Genomic DNA, 27,061 nt, shown 5'->3' on the forward strand with positions numbered 1-27,061 from the left:
GTGGGTGCGTCCTGGGCATTACGACACCAGGCTACGGCTCAACAGGTGTGCCAGGCAGCTACCTGGTCGAGTCTGCACACTTTCACCAAACATTATCAGGTGCATACCTATGCTTCGGCGGACGCCAGCCTAGGTAGAAGAGTCCTGCAGGCGGCAGTTGCCTCCCCGTAGGGGAGGGCTGTCTTTGCAGCTCTAACATGAGGTATTTCTTTACCCACCCAGGGACAGCTTTTGGACGTCCCAATCGTCTGGGTCTCCCAATGGAGCGCCGAAGAAGAAGGGAATTTTGTTACTTACCGTAAATTCCTTTTCTTCTAGCTCCTATTGGGAGACCCAGCACCCGCCCTGTTGTCCTTCGGGATTTTTGGTTGTTTTTCGGGTACACATGTTGTTCATGTTGAACGGTTTTCAGTTCTCCGACGTTACTTCGGAGTGAATTTGTTTAAACCAGTTATTGGCTTTCCTCCTTCTTGCTTTTGCACTAAAACTGGTGAGCCAGTGATCCCACTGGGGGTGTATAGCCAGAAGGGGAGGGGCCTTACACTTTTTAGTGTAATGCTTTGTGTGGCCTCCGGAGGCAGTGCTATACACCCAATCGTCGGGGTCTCCCAATAGGAGCTAGAAGAAAAGGAATTTACGGTAAGTAACAAAATTCCCTTCTTTGGTGTTTTGGAATTTTTTTTTTTCGCCACGCCGTGTACCGATCAGATTAATTGATTTTATATTTTGATCGGGCATTTCTGAATGCGGTGATACCAAATACATTTTTTTTTTTATTTTAAACTGTTTTAGTCTCAATGGGGTGAAAGGGGGAGGGGGTGATTTGAACTTCTTTATTTTATTTTTTTAATTTTTTTTCATGAGTTATTTTTCTAGTCCACCTAGGACACTTCGTCTGCACAGGCCGATCACCTGTACATTTCTGCTGATCAGAGCAGTGTTGCTCTGATCAGCAGAACCGCTCATCACCTGTGCGTGTCGGCACTCTGTGTGCTGTTACAGGAAGTGAGTCGTGGCAGCGTCTTGGGTCATCAGCTGACCCCGCACTACCGTGACAACACATTTGAGCCCCGTGATCATGTCACGGCGCCACCGATGTCTGCGGGGAATGGCGTGATCCCTGCTGCAGCTATATGACAGGGCGATCTAGGTTCAATCCACAAGCGCCTATTAGCCACACATCTGCAGATGACATCAGCAGACATGTGCGGGGTTACCGCGTACTCCCCTCCGGATCACACAGTAACCGGAGGGAGGTGATCAAGGACGTATAGATGTGCATATAGTCCTAAATAAGAAACCATTTGAAAAACTTGTGGAGATTGTATAAATATTTTACTTGCTTGTTTATGTTGACTGACAATTTTTTTTTTTTTTTTTGTATTTGCTCAAGTCATTTACTGCTAGTTTAAAGAAACCAGATAGCCATTTTCAAGGTCTGCTTTATCAAAGGTAAATATTGTGTCCATACTCGTGCTCCAGAAATGTGGAGAGAACTGTCCTCCGCTGGCTTCTCAGACGGCCGGATTGTTTATAGCAGCTGTATCATTTCCAGGAAACTCGCATGCTCAGCAAACCATTGCCATGTTCACAGGTGTTTGCAGTGTTGCAGTCACATCTGCAGAATACTGAGGTTTACATACAATGTGATAAGGAGGAAATTTGTGTAAACTTTCCCATGCATGTCATACGGACTAGTTGTGGTTTGTTGTAGACTTCTTCTAATGGCAAGAATGTATACATGATAAAACTGATAATAAAAATCCTCAGGGAAATTCTGTTGCTGAATTTGATGTAGGAAAATCAAAATGTTAACACTTAATTATGTTGGCTTCTAATGTGTGTGGTAATCTGAGACTGGAACAAAAATATCACTTGAGTCCCATTAGAGCAGGGGTGGGGAACCTTTTTACTGCCGGGGGCCATTTGGAATTTTCTACCAACCTTCGGGGGCCGCACAAAATTATCAACTTGAAAAGGACCAGGCTATATTTGGTCAAACAATTAATTAACTCACCCCTAATGTGGTGGCCGGAGCGGCTGTGATGTTTGGTGATATTGATCATTTTGTTTCTCACAACTACTTTTCCAGGTTTGTCTTGGTCTGGAGAGGCTGGGGGCATATACATCACAGGAGACACTGGGGCATATACATCACAGGAGACACTGGGGCATATACATCACAGGAGACACTGGGGCATATACATCACAGGAGACACTGGGGCATATACATCACAGGAGACACTGGGGCATATACATCACAGGAGACACTGGGGCATATACATCACAGGAGACACTGGGGCATATACATCACAGGAGACACTGAGGCATATACATCACAGGAGACACTGAGGCATATACATCACAGGAGACACTGAGGCATATACATCACAGGAGACACTGAGGCATATACATCACAGGAGACACTGAGGCATATACATCACAGGAGACACTGAGGCATATACATCACAGGAGACACTGAGGCATATACATCACAGGAGACACTGAGGCATATACATCACAGGAGACACTGAGGCATATACATCACAGGAGACACTGAGGCATATACATCACAGGAGACACTGAGGCATATACATCACAGGAGACACTGAGGCATATACATCACAGGAGACACTGAGGCATATACATCACAGGAGACACTGAGGCATATACATCACAGGAGACACTGAGGCATATACATCACAGGAGACACTGAGGCATATACATCACAGGAGACACTGAGGCATATACATCACAGGAGACACTGAGGCATATACATCACAGGAGACACTGAGGCATATACATCACAGGAGACACTGAGGCATATACATCACAGGAGACACTGAGGCATATACATCACAGGAGACACTGAGGCATATACATCACAGGAGACACTGAGGCATATACATCACAGGAGACACTGAGGCATATACATCACAGGAGACACTGAGGCATATACATCACAGGAGACACTGAGGCATATACATCACAGGAGACACTGAGGCATATACATCACAGGAGACACTGAGGCATATACATCACAGGAGACACTGAGGCATATACATCACAGGAGACACTGAGGCATATACATCACAGGAGACACTGAGGCATATACATCACAGGAGACACTGAGGCATATACATCACAGGAGACACTGAGGCATATACATCACAGGAGACACTGAGGCATATACATCACAGGAGACACTGAGGCATATACATCACAGGAGACACTGAGGCATATACATCACAGGAGACACTGAGGCATATACATCACAGGAGACACTGAGGCATATACATCACAGGAGACACTGAGGCATATACATCACAGGAGACACTGAGGCATATACATCACAGGAGACACTGAGGCATATACATCACAGGAGACACTGAGGCATATACATCACAGGAGACACTGAGGCATATACATCACAGGAGACACTGAGGCATATACATCACAGGAGACACTGAGGCATATACATCACAGGAGACACTGAGGCATATACATCACAGGAGACACTGAGGCATATACATCACAGGAGACACTGAGGCATATACATCACAGGAGACACTGAGGCATATACATCACAGGAGACACTGAGGCATATACATCACAGGAGACACTGAGGCATATACATCACAGGAGACACTGAGGCATATACATCACAGGAGACACTGAGGCATATACATCACAGGAGACACTGAGGCATATACATCACAGGAGACACTGAGGCATATACATCACAGGAGACACTGAGGCATATACATCACAGGAGACACTGAGGCATATACATCACAGGAGACACTGAGGCATATACATCACAGGAGACACTGAGGCATATACATCACAGGAGACACTGAGGCATATACATCACAGGAGACACTGAGGCATATACATCACAGGAGACACTGAGGCATATACATCACAGGAGACACTGAGGCATATACATCACAGGAGACACTGAGGCATATACATCACAGGAGACACTGAGGCATATACATCACAGGAGACACTGAGGCATATACATCACAGGAGACACTGAGGCATATACATCACAGGAGACACTGAGGCATATACATCACAGGAGACACTGAGGCATATACATCACAGGAGACACTGAGGCATATACATCACAGGAGACACTGAGGCATATACATCACAGGAGACACTGAGGCATATACATCACAGGAGACACTGAGGCATATACATCACAGGAGACACTGAGGCATATACATCACAGGAGACACTGAGGCATATACATCACAGGAGACACTGAGGCATATACATCACAGGAGACACTGAGGCATATACATCACAGGAGACACTGAGGCATATACATCACAGGAGACACTGAGGCATATACATCACAGGAGACACTGAGGCATATACATCACAGGAGACACTGAGGCATATACATCACAGGAGACACTGAGGCATATACATCACAGGAGACACTGAGGCATATACATCACAGGAGACACTGAGGCATATACATCACAGGAGACACTGAGGCATATACATCACAGGAGACACTGAGGCATATACATCACAGGAGACACTGAGGCATATACATCACAGGAGACACTGAGGCATATACATCACAGGAGACACTGAGGCATATACATCACAGGAGACACTGAGGCATATACATCACAGGAGACACTGAGGCATATACATCACAGGAGACACTGAGGCATATACATCACAGGAGACACTGAGGCATATACATCACAGGAGACACTGAGGCATATACATCACAGGAGACACTGAGGCATATACATCACAGGAGACACTGAGGCATATACATCACAGGAGACACTGAGGCATATACATCACAGGAGACACTGAGGCATATACATCACAGGAGACACTGAGGCATATACATCACAGGAGACACTGAGGCATATACATCACAGGAGACACTGAGGCATATACATCACAGGAGACACTGAGGCATATACATCACAGGAGACACTGAGGCATATACATCACAGGAGACACTGAGGCATATACATCACAGGAGACACTGAGGCATATACATCACAGGAGACACTGAGGCATATACATCACAGGAGACACTGAGGCATATACATCACAGGAGACACTGAGGCATATACATCACAGGAGACACTGAGGCATATACATCACAGGAGACACTGAGGCATATACATCACAGGAGACACTGAGGCATATACATCACAGGAGACACTGAGGCATATACATCACAGGAGACACTGAGGCATATACATCACAGGAGACACTGAGGCATATACATCACAGGAGACACTGAGGCATATACATCACAGGAGACACTGAGGCATATACATCACAGGAGACACTGAGGCATATACATCACAGGAGACACTGAGGCATATACATCACAGGAGACACTGAGGCATATACATCACAGGAGACACTGAGGCATATACATCACAGGAGACACTGAGGCATATACATCACAGGAGACACTGAGGCATATACATCACAGGAGACACTGAGGCATATACATCACAGGAGACACTGAGGCATATACATCACAGGAGACACTGAGGCATATACATCACAGGAGACACTGAGGCATATACATCACAGGAGACACTGAGGCATATACATCACAGGAGACACTGAGGCATATACATCACAGGAGACACTGAGGCATATACATCACAGGAGACACTGAGGCATATACATCACAGGAGACACTGAGGCATATACATCACAGGAGACACTGAGGCATATACATCACAGGAGACACTGAGGCATATACATCACAGGAGACACTGAGGCATATACATCACAGGAGACACTGAGGCATATACATCACAGGAGACACTGAGGCATATACATCACAGGAGACACTGAGGCATATACATCACAGGAGACACTGAGGCATATACATCACAGGAGACACTGAGGCATATACATCACAGGAGACACTGAGGCATATACATCACAGGAGACACTGAGGCATATACATCACAGGAGACACTGAGGCATATACATCACAGGAGACACTGAGGCATATACATCACAGGAGACACTGAGGCATATACATCACAGGAGACACTGAGGCATATACATCACAGGAGACACTGAGGCATATACATCACAGGAGACACTGAGGCATATACATCACAGGAGACACTGAGGCATATACATCACAGGAGACACTGAGGCATATACATCACAGGAGACACTGAGGCATATACATCACAGGAGACACTGAGGCATATACATCACAGGAGACACTGAGGCATATACATCACAGGAGACACTGAGGCATATACATCACAGGAGACACTGAGGCATATACATCACAGGAGACACTGAGGCATATACATCACAGGAGACACTGAGGCATATACATCACAGGAGACACTGAGGCATATACATCACAGGAGACACTGAGGCATATACATCACAGGAGACACTGAGGCATATACATCACAGGAGACACTGAGGCATATACATCACAGGAGACACTGAGGCATATACATCACAGGAGACACTGAGGCATATACATCACAGGAGACACTGAGGCATATACATCACAGGAGACACTGAGGCATATACATCACAGGAGACACTGAGGCATATACATCACAGGAGACACTGAGGCATATACATCACAGGAGACACTGAGGCATATACATCACAGGAGACACTGAGGCATATACATCACAGGAGACACTGAGGCATATACATCACAGGAGACACTGAGGCATATACATCACAGGAGACACTGAGGCATATACATCACAGGAGACGCTGAGGCATATACATCACAGGAGACGCTGAGGCATATACATCACAGGAGAGGCTGAGGCATATACAGCGCTAGTGGCGGGCAGAGACAGCGCTAGTGGCGGGCAGAGACAGCGCTAGTGGCGGGCAGAGACAGCGCTAGTGGCGGGCAGAGACAGCGCTAGTGGCGGGCAGAGACAGCGCTAGTGGCGGGCAGAGACAGCGCTAGTGGCGGGCAGAGACAGCGCTAGTGGCGGGCAGAGACAGCGCTAGTGGCGGGCAGAGACAGCGCTAGTGGCGGGCAGAGACAGCGCTAGTGGCGGGCAGAGACAGCGCTAGTGGCGGGCAGAGACAGCGCTAGTGGCGGGCACGGACAGCGCTAGTGGCGGGCAGAGACAGCGCTAGTGGCGGGCACGGACAGCGCTAGTGGCGGGCACGGACAGCACGAGGCGGCACAACGGACAGCACGAGGCGGCACAACGGACAGCACGAGGCGGCACAACGGACAGCACGAGGCGGCACAACGGACAGCACACTAGGCGGCGACACAAAGAGCACTGACAGTGACAGCATTAGAAGGCAGCACTGACAGCACTAGGAGGCTGCACAGATTACACAGCATTGAGGGGTTACACACAGTACTAGGGAGGGTACAGAGCACTGGATGAGGGGCAGCGATGGGTTGTATATACTTACAATACTAGGGTAGGAGGAGTCACACAGCACACGTCCGGGAGGCATGTACAGCAGGGAGGCATCTGCTGCACCTCTTCTCCTATGACTGGTGCACAGCGCGCTGCTTACCCCACCCACAAGGTAAACCCTCAGCACTCGAGCACAGTCCCGGGTTCAGTCTAGAATGTACGGGCTGTAGTCAGGTCCCGAAAAGAGCACGTACATTCTAGTACGGGCTGCAATCAGGATCTTGAAAAAAGCCCGTACATTTTAGCATCTACCCAGAACGCACTGGGATTTTAAAGGGCCGGCGACCAGCAAAACCTCGAGTGCCGCTCAAGCACTGGGGTAGCCTGGAATGTGCCCGGGGGCCGCATTAAATGTCATCGCGGGCCGCATACAGCCCCCGGGCCGGAGGTTCCCCACCCCTGCATTAAAGGATCAAGCTTTTACAAAGTATTCTGCCATATGAGAGGGTTTTTGGCTGGTCATGAGCGCTTCTCCTGCCCAGGCTACCTACCGGTTAGGGAAGTGTGGTCCAAGTCAACTGGTCCGTCAAAGATGGGGGGAAAAAAAACTTTTTTTTAAGCTGATCCTGTTTAGTTGATCCATTAATGCAGGTCTTGAGTAGCAGATTGCACTTCTCTTATTGTAATTAATGTCAGGACATTGCAGTCTTGTATAGCTGTATTCCCTAAGGCTGCTTTCACACATCCGGTTTTTGCAGTGCGTCTCAATCCGGCTCAAAAACCTATGCAACGGATGCGGCAAAAAAACGGATTTGTTGCATAAGTTTTTCCATGCGGCCCATCCGTTTTCTGACGGATGCGGCTTGATCTTGAGCATGCGCCGCACAAAAAAACGTGCCAGGCAACATTCCATCCGGCCACCGCATGGGCTAAATATGCCGCATCCGGCCAAAACCGGACGCAACGCAAGGCCATGCGGCACAATACGGCGCTAATGCAAGTGTATGGGGAAAAAACGCAACAGGCAGCAAAAAAAAACAAAAAACTGTTTTTTTCTGCAAAGCGCCGTATTGTGCCGCTCAGCAAAAACTGGATGTGTGAAAGCAGCCTAAGCTGCCTCTGACTTGTGGCTGCAGAAGGTGACCATTACATTGTGATTGTACAAACCTCCGAAGATCTGTATCAGAAAAACTGAGCTCTGGTGGCAATAACTAAAAGGAGAGAAAAATAATAAGTTCATAATTCTCAATCTATTTAGGGTTTAAAAAATGATGTTGAAGAGTGGACACGCAATAAAAAGGTGGCTGTCCTCTGTTGGGGCAAGAACCAATAAATTGGGGTAAGACGCAGTTTGTTTTAATACTGAAACTAAGCCACAGTAGATCTATAAATGCCATTATTTTTTTTTTTTTTCCACCATTCTCATGTGCAAGATCTTTACATTTCTGTAGATTATCATCTTCAGTGTTTTCGATATATTAACTATTATTATAGCGCCATTTATTCCATGGCGCTTTACATGTGAAAGGGGTATACATAATAGGGACAAGTACAATAATCATAAACAATGCAAGGCACAGACTGGTACAGGAGGATAGAGGTCCTTGCCCGCGAGGCTCACAGTCTACAAGGGATAGGTGAGGATACAGTAGGTGAGGGTAGAGCTGGTTGTGCGGTGTTATATCAGACTAAGGTTTACGGCAGGTTGTAGGCTTGTCGGAAGAGGTGGGTCTTCAGGTTCCTTTTTGAAGCTTGTCAAGGTAGGCGAGAGTCTGATGTATTGAGGCAGAGCATTCCAGAGTATGGGGGAGGCATGGGACAAGTCTTGGATGCGATGGTGGGAAGAGGGGATGAGAAAGGAGCAGAGAAGATCTTGTGAGGATCAAAGGTTACGTGCAGGTAAGTACCGGGAGACTAGGTCACAGATGTAGGGAGGAGAAAGGTTGTGGATGGCTTTGTATGTCATGGTTACTGTTTTGAACTGGAGTCGTTGGGCACTGGGAAGCCAGTGAAGGGATTGGCAGAGAGGAGAGGTCGGGGAGTAGCGGGAAGACAAGTGGATTAGCCGGGCAGCATAGTTTAGAATAGATTGTAGAGGTGCGAGACTGTTAGAAGGGAGGCCAGAGTGCAGGAGGTTGCAATAATCCAGGCGGGAGATAATAAGGGCATGTATAATATAGAAATTAATTCTGAACAATAGATGGACAAAATTGTTCTTGTTTTGCCCACCAGATGGCAGTGTATGACAACAAAATGGCTTATAACATGATTGTTGGAGTTCACAAAGGTAAAGGGTTGGCCAGGGCAAAATTAAAATTTTACCCTTTTGGCTTGGTATGTTCACCTAAAATTAGCCAAGTGATACTCCCCTATCAGTACTAATGTGGATCCAGCAAAGGCTGCTACATGGTCTGCGTTGTACAGTGGAATAGAAACATCACTTTTTATGTGATAGCAGGACCGCTGCAGTCTGTGATTGGTAGCTGCTATCGTGTGACTTCCGCAGTTCTTTATTTGTGACGGCGACATGCTTATGAAGCCACTTGACCACAGTGCAGCCCCCGCGATCCTGCCGCTGCTTCAGCAGTGTAGTCTTCGGTGTAAAAGTAGACCTCCATAGTAGCCTTTGCTGGTAATTTTTTAACATGAGAAACTTTAAAGGGAACCAAACATCAGGATTTTCGTGTATAAGCTGCAGCCAGTGCAGTACTGGCACTATCATGCACAGGCTGTACATACCATCAGGGGGCAGCTCGGGTGTTTAGGCAGTAAAATACAACTTTATAAAGTTTGAAATTTCGTGCACTTTTTGATTGACGTGTGCACCTCTGCAGATAATGTCCGTGCGGGTTATGCAGGAGTTCCCCGCCCCCCCACCAGCCTGTTCCTCCCTCTCTCCTGATGTCCGGGCGGGTTATGCACGTGTTCCCCGCCCCCCCCCCCCCGTGCCGCCTGTTCCTCCCTCCCTCCCTCTGGCTGTATGTAAATATCTAATCTTCAGAAACATGGCGCCGGAGTGGGCCTCTGCACATAGCGCTTATCTCCGGCGCCATGTTTCTGAAGCCCCCGCATTACACAACTTGGTGTCTGAGAGGGCGGCGCCACAGCGATGTCACACCGGCTGGTGTGTTGGCCCGGTGTCCTGGGGCGGCACGATACAGGAGCAGCATGTAATCACGTCCTCCGGTCAGCTGTTCTGTCCTGTTCTAATCGCGCGCGCTCCCGCGGTCACAACGGGCTGTGAAGAAACGAGGGCGCATGCGCCGCCCTCTCAGACACCAAATTGTGTAATGCGGGGGCTTCAGAAACATGGCACCGGAGATAAGCGCTATGCGCAGAGGCCCACTCCGGCACCATGTTTCTGAAGATTAGATATTTACATACAGCCAGAGGGAGGGGGGGCGGAACAGGCGGCGCGGGGAACACGTGCATAACCCGCCCGGACATCAGGAGAGAGGGAGGAACAGGCTGGTGGGGGGGCGGGGAACTCCTGCATAACCCGCCCGGATATTATCTGCAGAGGTGCACACGTCAATCAAAAAGTGCACGAAATTTCAAACTTTATAAAGTTGTATTTCACTGCCTAAACACCCGAGCTGCACCCTAATGGTATGTACACACTGTGCATGATAGTGCCAGTACTGCACTGGCTGCAGCTTATACACGAAAATCCTGATGTTTGGTTCCCTTTAAATAAAATTGGGCTTTCTCTATAATTTGTGTGTGTACCTAGACAGTAGAATGCTGACCGTTTGTAATATACTCCCTGTCAACATTCTGTACAGTTGCCTACATGCCACACTTTATGATGATGACATCAACCCCAAGCACCATTACCCCAATTGCCATGGCATCAGGAAGAGCCAAGGCAGAGCACCAGAATTGAAGAATCTCATGTGATGCTCAACCTCTGGGGCGGCTGATAGCTGCTATTTTTAGTCTGGGAAAGGCCCAATAACCACTGACCTTCCCAGTCTGATATTAGCTCATAGCTGTTTTCCACCGGAAAATTCAATTAAACGGCAGATCTTCCTGAAAAATGCTCTCATTTCTCATTGATTTCCACTATACTCGGTACTCAAGTCGAGGTCCAACCTGCTCATTTTGAATATAGAGAACTTGAGCGTGGTACCGTGTTTTTCCAAAAATAAGACAGTCTTTATTTTTTTTTTTTTTTTTTTTTTTTTTGCCCCCCCAAAAAAGCACTAGGGCTTATTTTTGGAGAAGGTCATATTCTTGGAGAAACGTGGTTGGGGGTAAGTTTACCCCCCAAAAAAGCAACCCCCCCCTTCCCAGGAGACTCATACTCACCAGACCAGGACTTCTGCGTGGCTCCCGATCTCCGGTCGGTGCTGCACGCCGTCCTACCCCGCTGCTAGCTGACATACTGACACACACAGCAGATCACACACACACGCACGCACACACGCAGGCACACACAGCCGATCACGCACGCACGCGCACACACACGATCACAAATACACACACACACACACAGCCGAACGCAGAAAATACAGCCGATTGCAGACACACACAGCAGATCACACATCACTTCACATCCAGCGCTTATGGCCGCAGGGAATGAAGTAAGTCATGTGTCCCGCCGCAGGTCCTGTTCGTCACGCTGCACCGCACTGCCTCTCAGCATTCTGCCGGCGAGATGAGATCGGTGTTGCTGGATGAGGTGAGTGTGTATGCGATCTGATGTGTGTGTGATTTGAGGTTTGCGTGTGATCCGATGTTTGTGTGTGCAATCTGATTGTGTGCGATCCGATGTTTGTGTGTGTGATCTGATTGTGTGTGTGAGAGCTGATGTGTGCGGGTGTGTGATCACTGCAGGTCCTGCCGCTCAGTGTCAGGTGAGTGTAATTGCCGGGTGCCGCTGTCTATAATGAAGTGTCCTGCAGTATCTAACCTTTTTAGCTGCACGGACACTTCATTATAGATCCGCGACTAGGGCTTATTTTCGGGGGAGGGCTTATATTTAAGCCTTGCTCCGAAAATGCTGAAAATCCCTGCTAGGGCTTAGTTTTGGGGGAGGTCTTATTTTTGGAAAAACACGGTAGTGTGGAGCGCCCGCTTAATTTATGGAGTGTGTGTCTCCAGAAGCACGAGCTGGGCACAATCTATGGGTACTACAAAGGCTTTTTTGCAAGTTTTAATTTTGCAACATTCACTGCGTTCGACTCAATGGGTGTTTTCCAGAGACAAAATTGTGACTACACCCATAGATGAATTCCCAGAGGGGTGTAATTTCCAAAATGTTGTCACTTGAAGAGGTCTCTACTGTTCTGGCACTTAGGGGCTCTGCAAATGGGGTCTGCAAACTATTGTAGGAAAGTATGTGCTCCAAAAGTTAAATGGTGCAGCCAAACAGTATTGTACAGTCACATATGGTGTATTGACGCGTTCAGGAGACATTTTGTAACATATTATGGAGCCTTTTTTTACTTCCCTTGCGAAAATTGGAAATCTGGGGTTAAAATAACATTTAAGTGGTAATGTCATTTTTATTTTTTTTTCTTCACTGCCCAATAGTATAATTTTTTTTTTTTTTTTTTTTAACACCCCTGTGGTGTCAGTATGCTCACTGCACCTGTAGATTAATTCATTGATGGGTACAGATTGTAAAATAGGGTCACTTGTGGGGGTTTCTTCTGTTCTGGCATCTCGGGGGCTCTGCCAATGTGACGTGACGCCCTCAAACTATTCCTTCCTCAAACTCCTTCCCTTCTGAATTTTGCCATATGCCTTAAAATTAGTTTTTGACCTCCTTATAAGGTATTCACATACTCATGAAAATTTATTTATCAAAATCTTTGGTTCATTTTCTCCTATAACCCTTTTTGAAAATTAAATCTTTAAGGCCAAAGCAGCAATTTAGTGGAAAAAATTGTATTTTTTTTTTATTTTTACAATCCAATGTTATACAATCTAGTGAATCACCTAAGGGTTAAAATTGCCCACAGTAGCCCGAAGGGAATTCCTTGAGAAGTGTATGTTTCAGAATGAGTTCACTTGTGGGGGTTTTGGTTTTTTGTTGTTTTTTTTTGCTATTTTGGCATCTCCAGGTCTCTTCAAATGTAACATGGCGTCCGCTGTCGATTCCAGACGATTTTGCATTCTAAAAGTCAAATGGCACGCTTTCCTTTCTGAGCCTTGTCGTGCACCCACACAGACGTTTTCCAGCATAGATAAGGTGTTCATGCACTCAGGAGAAATTGCACAACAAATTTTATGGTGCATTTTTTCCTGTTACCCTTGCGAAAATGCAAAATTCTAGGCTAAAACATTTTTGTTGGAAAAATGTTGCTTTTTGTTTTGTTTTTTTGTTTTCCCAGGCCAACATTATAAAATTCGTTGAAGCACGTGGGGGGGGGGTTTAGTTTTCAAAATGGGGTCCACTTGGAGGTGGGGGGCAAGGGGGTAGACGGGTCCGCTGTTTAGGCACATCAGGGGCTCTCCAAACCCGACATTACATCTATCTATTCCAGAGCCTTGGCGTGCGCCCAAACAGTAGTTTTCCATTACACATAGGGTATTGATGTACTCAGGAGAAATTGTATGGTGAATCTTCTGTTGCCCTTGTGAATGTGCAAAATATGGGCAAAAATGGGGTAAAATATTCATATAAATTCCTCCCCATTTGTTTTACTTTCTGTAAAGCAACCTGAAGGGTTAATAAACGTCTTTGATGTGATTTTGAGCAATTTGAGGGGTGTAGGCTTTAGAATGGTGTCACTTTTAGGTATTTTCTCTCACCTAGGCCTCTCAGTCACTTCAAATTTGATTTAGTCTCTAAAAAATTGGTTGGGAAATTTTTGTTGGAAAAATTAGAGATTTTTGATAAACCTTTTAACCCTTCTAATTTCCTAAGGACAAAAAAGTTGATGGAAATGTAGACATGTGAGAAATATTATTTATTAACGATTTTATGTGACAGAACTCTGATTAAGGGCATAATAATTAAAAGTTTGGTAATGGCGAAATTTCCACCAAATTTTGGACATTTTCACAAATGCAAGAAACATACTAGATTTACCACTAACATGAAGTACTATAGGTTACGAAAAAACAGTCCGAGTCACTGGGATCCATTGAAGTATTCCAGTTATTACTGCATAACTGACATTGTAAATTTTGGCCTGGTCATGAAGGTGAAAACAGGCTGGGGAGGTAAAGGGGTTAAATTCAGGCTTTAGTCTAAAATTACCATCTCCGACCCCCTTGTCTAATATAGTAACTTACTGCAATGGATGGTTGCCCTTTGTAGTTAATGGGATTTATATATTATATAAACTTATTTTAAATTCTTTAAAAAAGAGAGTGTAAGATGTTTTCGTGAATCGGAAAAATGTCATTCTCTGAATATAAATCTAGTTGTCTTAGCCAAGTGGGCATTGTTAAACTCTTCTCTATAAGAGTAGTCTTAAGTACCACGCCCAGTTGGATAACAAAACCAGATGCACATCCAGAAAAGAGGTGGCACTCTCTCGGGAATGGTGAGGCGCACGAACAGAAGAGAAAAATCATCATATTCAGTAGAAGAGCAGCTTTTATACCAAGGAAAAAAATGACCCATTTCTGGCAAATGACCGGTCTTCATTAAGAGTTGGTGTCTATACGTAGCACTGCGGCACACTCTTCCATATGAACATTGTCTTGCAGACGTTTATAGTGTTTGCAGATTTTTAAATGTCATTTTTAGTACGGCTATAGTACTATATTTAAATTGGAGTTAATATCTAACAGACTACACGGGTCCCTAATGTGAGTATTCTTCAATATTCTATCACTTTGTTTATTATCTGTGTCTTTATTCCAACAGAGCCGTGCCCCGATATCTGCCAAGCTGGTGGCAAACATGCTTTCTGTTGCTGGAGCTGATCACATAATCACCATGGATCTCCATGCCTCTCAGATACAGGTATCTAATGTAGAAGCTTTGTTTCTTCCTTCTGCAGATTTCTGAACAGAGGAATATGGACCTGTGAGTTGTTACATTGATTAGAACCTACCAGAAAATGTACAGTAGGAAGAAAACTCGATAACGAGACGTAGATCCTGGGCGGTCCCCACCCTACTTCTCCTGTGTGTCTCCATGAGATAGCTTATGGCTGTGATGAGTATCTAAACCAAGACACTCCCTGCAGTGTGCCCACCAGGGCAAGCAGAAGATAAAGCTGCAAGCCCTCTTTGTAGCGCCCTTGTATCTGCATCTGTCACAATGTACAGTAATGCCTGAATGTAAAACCCTCTCAGTTTTTAAAGCCGGTATTTACACTGTCATCAATTTATCTAACATGAGCTCACAAGTAAGAATTCCCTGGTAATGAACGGAAGCTACTTGGACACCTCAGGTTTAGCTTCATGGTGTACATCTCCAAGTTGTACCATTATAGTGCAGAGGAAGTCTTCAGCGTTTAGGTCTTCTACAGCTTTGCTTTGAAGAAATGGTGACATTCAGTTTATGTATTGTTACCTACAGGAGCTTTGCTTGCGTTGCTTTGTGACATATTGCAGAACTCTCCTTCTAGCATACTGGCATTATATGTTCACACATTGGATTTCGCTGCTTTTTTTGCTCCTGAGTTTAGTTTCGATAGATGTGATAGCTCCCAACCTTCTTGGATCCTCTCTTACAGTAACGTTATCCATCTTCATCAGATTTAAAATCAATAGCCCAAGACCAGCTCTGGGGTGACAATAGTCTAGTAAGGAGTTTTAAAGAAATGGTTTCTTCTTAAGATATGCTTTCCTAATTTGGTATTTCTTTTTTAGGGTTTCTTTGACATTCCTGTGGACAACCTGTATGCTGAACCTGCAGTACTCCAGTGGGTTAAGGAGAATATTCCTGAATGGAAAAATAGTATCATTGTGTCTCCTGATGCTGGGGGTGCCAAGAGGTACTGTAATGAAGCATTTACTATTTAGTAACATATTGTAAGGTCAAATAAATGATGATGGAGCTGATGAAACTTAATAAAAATACAGATCTTTCCTTTCTTGCATATTATTTTGGGTCGTATTTGAATGTGTTTTTAAGATGAGCATTATTTTCAAAACTATTTTAATACAAATTATTTAGTAATATACTTTGACAATTGGTCTATACTAGACATGGGCAAACTACAGCCTGTGGGCCACATCCGGCCCTTTGGCTGTTCCTATGCAGCTTGTGGACTGGGACATCAAAAGGGCTGGAAACAGTGGCTTGTGGGCTATAGGACCCGCCCCATCGACGTCTGATGTCTTAATTACCCATGTATCTGCATACTCCAGTTGTAGATAGTGGTGGGGAAGGGAGCCATCAGCTCAGTCTTCCACCATTCAGCCTGTGTGACTGATTGATTGATTGTCTCAGTACAGCATGCACGGTGATGTCAATAGATCGCACCTGCTGTGAAGCCTCAGTCTACACAGCAAAGATTGGAGCAGCTCAATGGGGGAACAGGGGCAGGGAGAGTGGCGTTTTTTGGGGGTTTTTTTTTTTTGTATTTCACATGTGGGGCCATCATTATACGTTTTCTGACTGTAGAGTTAATCATTCTGCGTTTGGGGGACTGTGGAGATTAAATTATGACGGAGGCATAATCTGTTAGAGGGCTGTGAGAGATCATATTGTGGGGGTCTTCATTCTCTATTGTGGTGATCATACTCTGGGGTCATTTATGTCCTGGGGAACTGTATGGGTCATCAATTTGTGTTTGGAAACTGCGAGAGATAATTGTGTGGGGGTCATCATTCTGTTTGGGGTCTGTGGCGGTTCATATTGTGTTGATGCAGCTTTAAGTGCTATAATATGTTGAGTGGCTCTGGGGTATCATTGTGGGGTCATCATTCTGTGTTTGTGGACTGTGGGAGGTTTTGCTGCATGGGGGACAGTAAGGACCTTCATACTGTCTGCAGGGGGCTGTGGGTGACCATCATACTGTGTGCAGGGGGCTGTGGTGGCCATCATAATGTGTTAGGGGCTATGGTGGAGCAGATTTGAGCAGAGTTGAGGGCTATATTTTTTTGAGTCTTTTTAGCCAAGAATGAATTGCCCAAATTTGTAATAGAAGCTATAGGTATGCATAATATTAAGAACTTACTATTCATGCATGAAAACATTAAAGGGGTTTTCCCATGAACGTTTATTTTAAAGCTGATTTTAATCAATGGATTTTAGAATAATAATAATTTATACAATTGAATATGTTCAAAAAAATGTTCCTGTGCTGAGATAATCTTATATGTGTGTCCCTGCTATGTATTGTGTAATGGACATGGTCTGACCATACCCCAACTCCTGGGCTGGGAAGAAAGTAATAAAATATACTAACATTACAGCTTGGGATCGCAAATTATTCTTTCTATGAGGTAAAATATTTTTTAAAAAAATAGGGAATTGTTTTACCTCACAGAATCTGATAGTCCCATGCTGTGCTATATGTACACTTTTTTGCTTCCTCCCCTGCCCAGGAGCTGTGGTATGATCAGACCATGTCCCTGTAGAGTCAGACACGGCCATTATACAGTACATAGCAAGGACACGTATATGATTATCTCAGCACAGGAACGTTTTTCAAACCGCATTCAATTGTGAAAACTATTATTATTCGAAGATTTGTTGATTAAAATCAATTTTAAAATTAACTTTGTTCATGGGAAAACCCTTTTAATATATATACCTTATAACAATGCTTCCATGAATGGTGTTTATTGTAAACCAATATGGACTCTGCTGTAACAGTCAATATTCATGATGATCGTGGTCCCATTTATTGACTGTCATTGCTATATACAGTCTAATATAGCGGTTCAGATGTTGAGGGAGTTTCTCATAGACTATGACAGCCCATAGATTCAGACCTCACTCCTGCTTGGAACCTCACCGATCTCAAGATTTGGGCTCTTGTGAACTGAGCAGTGGTTGATCATGCACACTGCTGCACCATTCATTCTCCATGGCACCAATGGAAATAACTGAGCACTGCCCTCAGCTGGTCATCAGCACTCCCTCTAAGAATGGGTGGAGCAGTAGTGCGCATGATCCGCTACCACTCAATTCGTTCACTGCCAGCACAGTCCAGCGCGTATCATTGGCTGTTTTGGGCCTACCTATAGACTAGGTCGAGCATGCTGCAAAAACCTGTTCTTGGGATTAATGAAGGCTCCAACAGTCAGATTCTCAGTGATCTGTAAGTTATTCCCTATCATTTTGCTAAGACATGGTTTGCTATTTTGGGAATAATCCATTAATTGCATCACTTTGCTTATTATTTTCCCGATCTTGTCCACCAGTATTGTCTCTTATTCCCTCTGATTTTCCATGCAGCATTGTAGCCTGTACCACTCACAGGCTCATTGAACAAGACTGTGCAGAATTACATAGCAGTCTGCTTCACATCATATCACTGTCAGGTGGGGAGATTCATTGCCATGTAGTGAATTCAGGTAGTTCCTGCCGAAGAAACACGCTCGTACCCGCAGATGACCTTCACTTATTCTGAGCGGAGGCTGAGAAGGTGCCCCCTCTTCAGGGAAGATGTCAGCCCACCAGCAACTAGCCCACTCTTGGCAGTCTTGTCTCCATATGTGGTTCTCGGACAGATTTTTAGAGTGTATTTTATGTGAAACGCTAGTGCATTTCAGAAAATTATATATCTGGCTGCAGTCATGCTGCAAGGCTCTGATTTGTGTTGCCTGTGGTTCAGGCAACATGAATCAGATGATAGGTGCCCTTTTAAATTGAACATCGTACAGTCATCCTGATTTATTATCATTGTAGCCATGATTTTCAGCCAGTAATCCTCCATTATTTGCTATTTCACCATTATCATAGCTTTATAGAGCTGCATTTACACCTGACAGCCATGCTTTTGATATGCACTGAACAATCTGTAATAGGTCAGTGCACATAGGCGGCCTTTGTTCTAGGCAGTGCAAAACCTTATTATATAAGAGGATACACAAACAGACGCCAAGATCTTTTGTGCAGCAAAAAAGATAATTTGACCAGACAACCAAGCCTTTTGCTCGTTCATCTAGTGATTGCAGCCTGTTTACACTGCACAGTTATCTTAAAACATTTATTCCTAGGAATGAATAAGAATAATTGTGCAGATTAAATGGACCTCAGCTCAGTTCTGCTCGAGCTACCCAGACTGACCACAAATCTCCTGGCCCAAATTTGATAGTCTCATAGACATATAAAGCTGTTGAGTTTTAATCAGGTGGGCTGTGGCCAGTCTGTGCATTACAGTCCATACTCTAAGCATATGAACATCTAAATTCAGCTTAAAGAGAACCAATCAGAATTTTTGTATATAAGCAAAAGCCAGTGCTATACTGGCACTATCAGGCTGATTCCATACATACCTGTAGTGGTCAGCTCAGATGTTTAGGTTTTCTTTGTCGCTCCTAATTGGGAGACCCAGACAATTGGGTGTATAGCTACTGCCTCCGGAGGCCACACAAAGTATTACACTAAAAAGTGTAAGGCCCCTCCCCTTCTGGCTATACACCCCCCCCGTGGGATCACGGGCTCCTCAGTTTTATGCTTTGTGCGAAGGAGGTCAGACATCCACGCATAGCTCCACTGTTTAGTCAGCAGCAGCTGCTGACTATGTCGGATGGAAGAAAAGAGGGCCCATACTAGGGCCCCCAGCATGCTCCCTTCTCACCCCACTTTCTGTCGGCGGTGTTTGTTAAGGTTGAGGTACCCATTGCGGGTACGGAGGCTGGAGCCCACATGCTGATTCCTTCCCCATCCCCATTAGGGCTCTGGGTGAAGTGGGACTTTACCGGTCTCCAGGCACTGAGACCGTGCTTCTTCCACAGCCCCCGGAGAATCGGCTGGATATGGAGCTGAGTATCGTCAGGGACAGGGCCCTGCTTCGTTAAGGTACTCTGTGTCCCCGGGCATACCGCGCGCACACCGCAGCATGCTGGGCGTGTTAGTGCGCCGGGGACATCAGCGCTGCTGCGCTTGTGCCATTCCTCACTACAGCGCTGCTGAGTGAGTAGACTTAGTACGAACGGCCGCGCCGGCCGCTGGGGTCAGTTTTCACTGCGACGCGGCTGGGACTTGTGGTGCGCCGGGGACTTCCGCGCTAGCCGTGCATGTATGACGGCCGCGCTTATTACTACAGTCCCCGGCTTTTGCGGCCTAGTTCGTTTCGTTCCCGCCCCCAGACCTGCCAGTCAGGGGGAGGGTGGGACGCTGTACAGACCATCAGCGCTGAGGGCTGGAGTCTGCTTTACATACTCCAGCCCTCACACTGGGCACAGTGGGACGCCAGTTTCCCGCACTTTGTTTGTGGCACGCCCACGGTCCGCCCCTCCTCACAGGACGCCGGCAGCCATTCCTGTCTGCACGCTGAGCTGGAGAGGGGAGACTGGGAGACCCAGACACGGGATTCTGCGACCTCACACCCGCTTTTCAGCGGGCGGTAAGCAGCCCTCAAGGGCTCACCCCCACTTGTGCCGAAGTGTACTTGTATTTTTGTGCTTGCATGCTATACATTACACTGTGCGGTCGCTGGTGACTCTCTGCTATATACCCTCCTAGGTTACTCAAGGCAGACAACAGCATGTCGTCCGCAAAAAGCAAACGTGCCAAGGCACAGACTTTATATGCTGCTTGTACCGCATGTGGGGCTGCTCTACCGGCAGGTTCCACTGACCCCCATTGTGTGCAGTGCTCGGCCCCTGTGGCACTTGCTCAGCCGGGGCCGCTGCTAGAGGTGACCCAGGGAGAAACACCTGTGAATGCTGTCCAGGTGACAGGGACGGAGTTTGCAGTTTTTGCTGACAGATTGTCTATGACTATGTCTAAAATTCTTGAAACATTGCAGTCTAGACCAGTAACTCAGACCATGGGCACTGTTGAATCATTGCTCCCTGGTCCCCCTCAGCTGGATCACTCCCGAGCTCAGGAGGTGTCGCATGCACCCCAGGGTGACGACTCTGACTCGGACGACAGTCCCAGACGGCCTAAGCGGGCTCGCTATGAGCGGCCCTCAACTTCATCACACTGGTCAGGGTCCCAGCTGGACGACTCTCTGTGTGATGAGGCGGATGTGGCTGATCAGGATTCTGATCCTGGGACCGTTCTCAATCTGGATACACCTGATGGTGACGCCATAGTGAATGATCTTATAGCGTCCATCAATAGAATGTTAGATATTTCTCCACCAGCTCCTCCTGCGGAGGAGTCAGCCTCACAGCAGGAGAAATTCCATTTCAGGTATCCCAAGTGTAAATTGAGCACTTTTCTGGACCACTCTGACTTTAGAGACGCTATCCAGAAACACCACGCTTATCCAGATAAGCGTTTCTCCAAACGGCTTAAAGATACACGATATCCTTTTCCCCCTGACGTGGTCAAGGGCTGGACCCAGTGTCCCAAGGTGGACCCTCCAATCTCCAGGCTTGCAGCTAGATCCTTAGTTGCAGTGGAAGATGGGGCGGCACTTAAAGATGCCACTGACAGACAGATGGAGCTCTGGTTGAAATCCATCTATGAAGCTATTGGAGCGTCGTTGGCGCCAGCATTCGCAGCCGTATGGGCACTCCAAGCTATTTCAGCTGGGCTTACACAGGTCGACACGGTCACACGTACATCTGCTCCGCAGGTGGCGCCCTTGACCTCTCAAATGTCTGCATTCGCGTCTTACGCGATTAATGCTGTCCTAGACTCTACGAGCCGTACGGCAGTGGCGTCTGCCAACTCCGTGGTTTTACGTAGAGCCTTGTGGTTGAGAGAATGGAAGGCAGATTCTGCTTCCAAGAAGTGCTTAACCAGTTTGCCTTTTTCTCGTGACCGACTGTTTGGTGAGCGTTTGGATGAAATCATTAAACACTCCAAGGGTAAGGATTCATCCTTACCTCAACCCAGACAAAACAAACCCCAACAGAGGAGGGGACAGTCTGGTTTTCGGTCCTTTCGAGGCTCAGGCAGGTCCCAATTCTCCTCGTCCAAAAGGACTCAAAAGGATCAGAGGGGCTCAGATTCTTGGCGGACTCAATTACGACCAAAAAAGACAGCCGGAAGAACCGTTACCAAGACGGCTTCCTCATGACTTTCAGCCTCCTCTCTCCGCATCCTCGGTCGGTGGCAGGCTCTCCCGCTTTGGCGACATTTGGCTGTCACAGGTCAAAGACCGTTGGGTGAGAGACATTCTGTCTCACGGGTACAGGATAGAGTTCAGTTCTCGTCCTCCAACTCGCTTCTTCAGAACTTCTCCACCTCCCGACCGAGCAGATGCTCTTCTGCAAGCGGTGTCCGCCCTAAAGGCGGAAGGAGTGGTGACTCCCGTTCCTCTTCAGGAACGAGGTCGCGGTTTTTACTCCAATTTGTTTGTGGTGCCAAAGAAGGACGGGTCGTTCCGTCCCGTCCTGGATCTAAAGCTGCTCAACAAACACGGGAAAACCAGGCGGTTCCGGATGGAATCCCTCCGCTCAGTCATCGCCTCAATGTCTCAAGGAGATTTCCTAGCATCAATAGACATCAAGGATGCTTATCTCCACGTGCCGATTGCGCCAGAGCATCAGCGTTTTCTACGCTTCGTTGTAGGAAGCGAACACCTGCAGTTCGTAGCTCTACCTTTCGGGCTGGCGACAGCCCCTCGGGTCTTTACCAAGGTTATGGCAGCAGTAGTGGCAGTCCTGCACTCGCAAGGTCACTCTGTGATTCCGTATTTGGACGATCTACTTATCAAGGCACCCTCTCAAGAGGCATGCCAGCACAGTCTGAACGTGGCACTGAAGACTCTCCAGGGTTTCGGGTGGATTATCAACTTTTCAAAGTCAAATCTAACCCCGACCCAATCACTAACATATCTTGGCATGGAGTTTCATACTCTCTCAGCGATAGTGAAACTTCCACTGGACAAACAGTGTTCACTACAGACAGGGGTGCAATCTCTCCTTCAGGGCCAGTCGCACCCCTTGAGGCGCCTCATGCACTTCCTAGGGAAGATGGTAGCGGCAATGGAAGCAGTTCCTTTCGCGCAGTTTCATCTGCGTCCACTTCAATGGGACATTCTCCGCCAATGGGACGGGAAGTCGACATCCCTCGACAGGGATGTCTCCCTCTCTCAGACAGCCAAGGACTCTCTCCGGTGGTGGCTTCTTCCCACCTCATTGTCGAAAGGAAAGTCGTTCCTACCCCCATCCTGGGCGGTGGTCACGACAGACGCGAGCCTGTCAGGGTGGGGAGCAGTGTTTCTCCACCACAGGGCTCACGGTACGTGGACTCGGAAAGAGTCCACCCTTCAAATCAATGTTCTGGAAATCAGAGCAGTCTATCTTGCCCTACAAGCCTTCCAGCAGTGGCTAGCAGGCAAGCAGATCCGAATTCAGTCGGACAACTCCACAGCGGTGGCATACATCAACCACCAAGGGGGAACACGCAGTCGGCAGGCCTTCCAGGAAGTCCGGCGGATTCTGACGTGGGTGGAAGACACGGCATCCACCATATCCGCAGTTCACATACCAGGCGTGGAAAACTGGGAAGCAGACTTTCTCAGTCGCCAGGGCATGGACGCAGGGGAATGGTCCCTTCACCCGGACGTGTTTCAGGAGATCTGTCGCCGCTGGGGGATGCCGGACGTCGATCTGATGGCGTCACGGCACAACAACAAGGTCCCGGTTTTCATGGCGCGATCCCACGATTACCGAGCTCTGGCGGCAGACGCCCTAGTTCAGGATTGGTCGCAGTTCAGGCTACCTTATGTGTTCCCACCTCTGGCGTTGTTGCCCAGGGTGCTGCGCAAGATCAGGGCCGACTGCCGCCGCGCCATCCTCGTCGCTCCAGACTGGCCAAGGAGGTCGTGGTACCCGGATCTGTGGCACCTCACGGTAGGCCAACCGTGGGCTCTGCCAGACCGTCCAGACTTGCTGTCTCAAGGGCCGTTTTTCCATCTGAATTCTGCGGCCCTGAACCTGACTGTGTGGCCATTGAGTCCTGGATCCTAGCGGCTTCAGGTTTATCTCATGAAGTGGTTGCCACCATGAGACAGGCTAGGAAACCATCCTCCGCCAAGATCTACCACAGGACGTGGAAGATATTCTTATCTTGGTGCTCTGCTCAGGGAGTTTCTCCCTGGCCATTTGCATTGCCTATTTTTCTTTCCTTCCTGCAGTCTGGGTTGGACAAAGGTTTGTCGCTCGGCTCCCTTAAAGGTCAAGTCTCCGCGCTATCCGTATTTTTTCAGAAGCGCCTAGCGCGACTTCCTCAGGTACGCACGTTCCTGCAAGGGGTTTGTCATATCGTCCCCCCTTACAAGCGGCCGTTGGAGCCCTGGGATCTGAACAAGGTCCTAATTGCTCTCCAGAAGCCGCCTTTCGAGCCTTTGAAGGATGTTTCCCTTTCTCGTCTTTCACAGAAAGTGGCCTTTCTAGTGGCGGTTACGTCTCTTCGGAGAGTGTCCGAGCTGGCGGCGTTATCATGCAGATCTCCCTTCCTAGTATTTCACCAGGACAAGGTAGTTCTGCGTCCAATTCCAGAATTTCTTCCTAAGGTGGTATCCTCCTTTCATCTCAACCAGGATATCACTTTACCGTCTTTGTGTCCGCATCCAGTTCACCAATTTGAAAAAGGTTTGCATTTATTGGATCTGGTGAGAGCACTCAGGATCTACATTTCCCGCACGGCGCCCCTGCGCCGCTCGGATGCACTCTTTATCCTTGTCGCTGGTCAGCGTAAGGGGTCGCAAGCTTCCAAATCCACCCTGGCGCGGTGGATCAAGGAACCAATTCTTCACACCTACCGTTCTGCTGGGCTTCCGATTCCATCAGGACTGAAGGCCCATTCTACCAGAGCCGTGGGTGCGTCCTGGGCATTACGGCACCAGGCTACGGCTCAGCAGGTGTGCCAGGCGACTACCTGGTCGAGTCTGCACACTTTTACCAAGCATTATCAGGTGCATACCTACGCTTCGGCGGATGCCAGCCTAGGTAGACAAGTCCTTCAGGCGGCGGTGGCCCACCTGTAGGAAAGGGCTGTTTGACGGCCCTATCACGAGGTATTCTTTTACCCACCCAGGGACTGCTTTTGGACGTCCCAATTGTCTGGGTCTCCCAATTAGGAGCGACAAAAGAAGGGAATTTTGTTTACTTACCGTAAATTCCTTTTCTTCTAGCTCCAATTGGGAGACCCAGCACCCGCCCTGTTTTCTTAGGGATTTTGTTTTTTCGGGTGCACATGTTGTTCATGTTGAAGAGTTCAGTTCTCCGATGTTGTTCCTCGGATTGAATTTGTCTTTAAAACAGTTATTGGCTTTCCTCCTTCTTGCTTTTGCACTAAAACTGAGGAGCCCGTGATCCCACGGGGGGGTGTATAGCCAGAAGGGGAGGGGCCTTACACTTTTTAGTGTAATACTTTGTGTGGCCTCCGGAGGCAGTAGCTATACACCCAATTGTCTGGGTCTCCCAATTGGAGCTAGAAGAAAAGGAATTTACAGTAAGTAAACAAAATTCCCTTCTTCAAATCCAAGAAAGTGAAGTTTATAAATTCAGCAGCTGCTTGATTGACAATTGCACAGGAGCAGATAATAAACAGGCGAGTATTCATCTGGATTTCCCCCCCGCCACCCCCCTTGCCGCCTGTTCCTCTCTCTGTTGTCTATGCTTATTTTACTTTTCATTAAGATGGCATCGGAGTTGGCGCCTGCGCATAGCGCTTATCTCTGGCGCCATCTTTGTGAATATCGTGTTACCCCCTGCTATTCTTTCAACTGAGAGGGCAGCGCATGCGCCCTCATTTTCTGCTCTCTTGTGACCGCAGGAGTGCGCGCGGTTACAACAGAAGGGAAGAACAGCTGATCGGAGGACACTGTGCCACCCCAAGACAGCTGGGTCAAACTTGGCCTGACATTAACCCCTTAACGACCATGGACAGATATATCCGTCATGGAGCGTGTCCCGTTAAGCCCCGCCCCCTGCCGCGGGCAGGCGGCGGCGGTCGGCACACATCAGCTGTTTTCAACAGCTGACATGTGTGCCTGCTAGCCATTAACCTCTTAAATCTTGCTGCCAAAGTCTGGCAGCAAGATCTAAATTAAATGCGCGCGGCCATGTTTTTTACTTACCGCCGCCCCCACCGGAAGTCACGTGCGTGATCACGTGACTATCGGTGGTTGCCATCGTAGCATAGGGTCATGTGATGATGCCTGCAGCTATGATGTTTCACTTTCGTTTTCCCTCGGCACGGAACAGAGGGAAAAAGAAAGTGACTGTATCTGCGGTTTACAGCTGTATAGCTGTGATCAGCAGATAGATAATAGCGATCGGATTGCTGATCGCTATAGCCCCCTAGGGGGACTAGTAAAATAAAAAAAAAGTAAAAAAAACAGTTTTAAAAAAAAACAAAAAAAAACCTAAAAGTTCAAATCACCCCCCCTTTTCCCCCATTGAAAATTAAAGGGTTAAAAAATAACTATACACATATTTGGTATCGCCGCGTTCAGAAATGCCCGATCTATCAAAATATAAAATCAATTAATCTGATTGGTAAACGGCGTAGTGGCAAAAAAATTCTAAACGCCAAAATTACGTTTTTTGGTCGCCGCAAGTTGCACGCAAAATGCAATAACAGGCGATCAAAACGTAGCATCTGCACAAAAATGGTACCATTAGAAACGTCAGCTCGAGACGCAAAAAATAAGCAGTCACTGAGCCATAGA

The 27,061-nt window shown here is 47.2% G+C and overlaps 1 protein-coding gene across 1 annotated transcript in view; it reads left to right on the forward strand.

The window, feature by feature from the left end:
• PRPS2 (phosphoribosyl pyrophosphate synthetase 2) overlaps positions 1-27,061 on the forward strand; it is a 100,451-nt gene that overhangs the window by 64,349 nt on the left and 9,041 nt on the right. Inside the window, exons 3-4 of the mRNA XM_075336518.1 lie at positions 15,217-15,315; positions 16,170-16,294. Of these exons, the coding sequence (XP_075192633.1) occupies positions 15,217-15,315; positions 16,170-16,294 (224 nt within the window). The remainder of the gene's footprint in view (positions 1-15,216; positions 15,316-16,169; positions 16,295-27,061) is intronic.

This window comes from Anomaloglossus baeobatrachus, chromosome 2 (genome assembly GCF_048569485.1).
Source record: "Anomaloglossus baeobatrachus isolate aAnoBae1 chromosome 2, aAnoBae1.hap1, whole genome shotgun sequence".
Taxonomy (NCBI): domain Eukaryota; kingdom Metazoa; phylum Chordata; class Amphibia; order Anura; family Aromobatidae; genus Anomaloglossus; species Anomaloglossus baeobatrachus.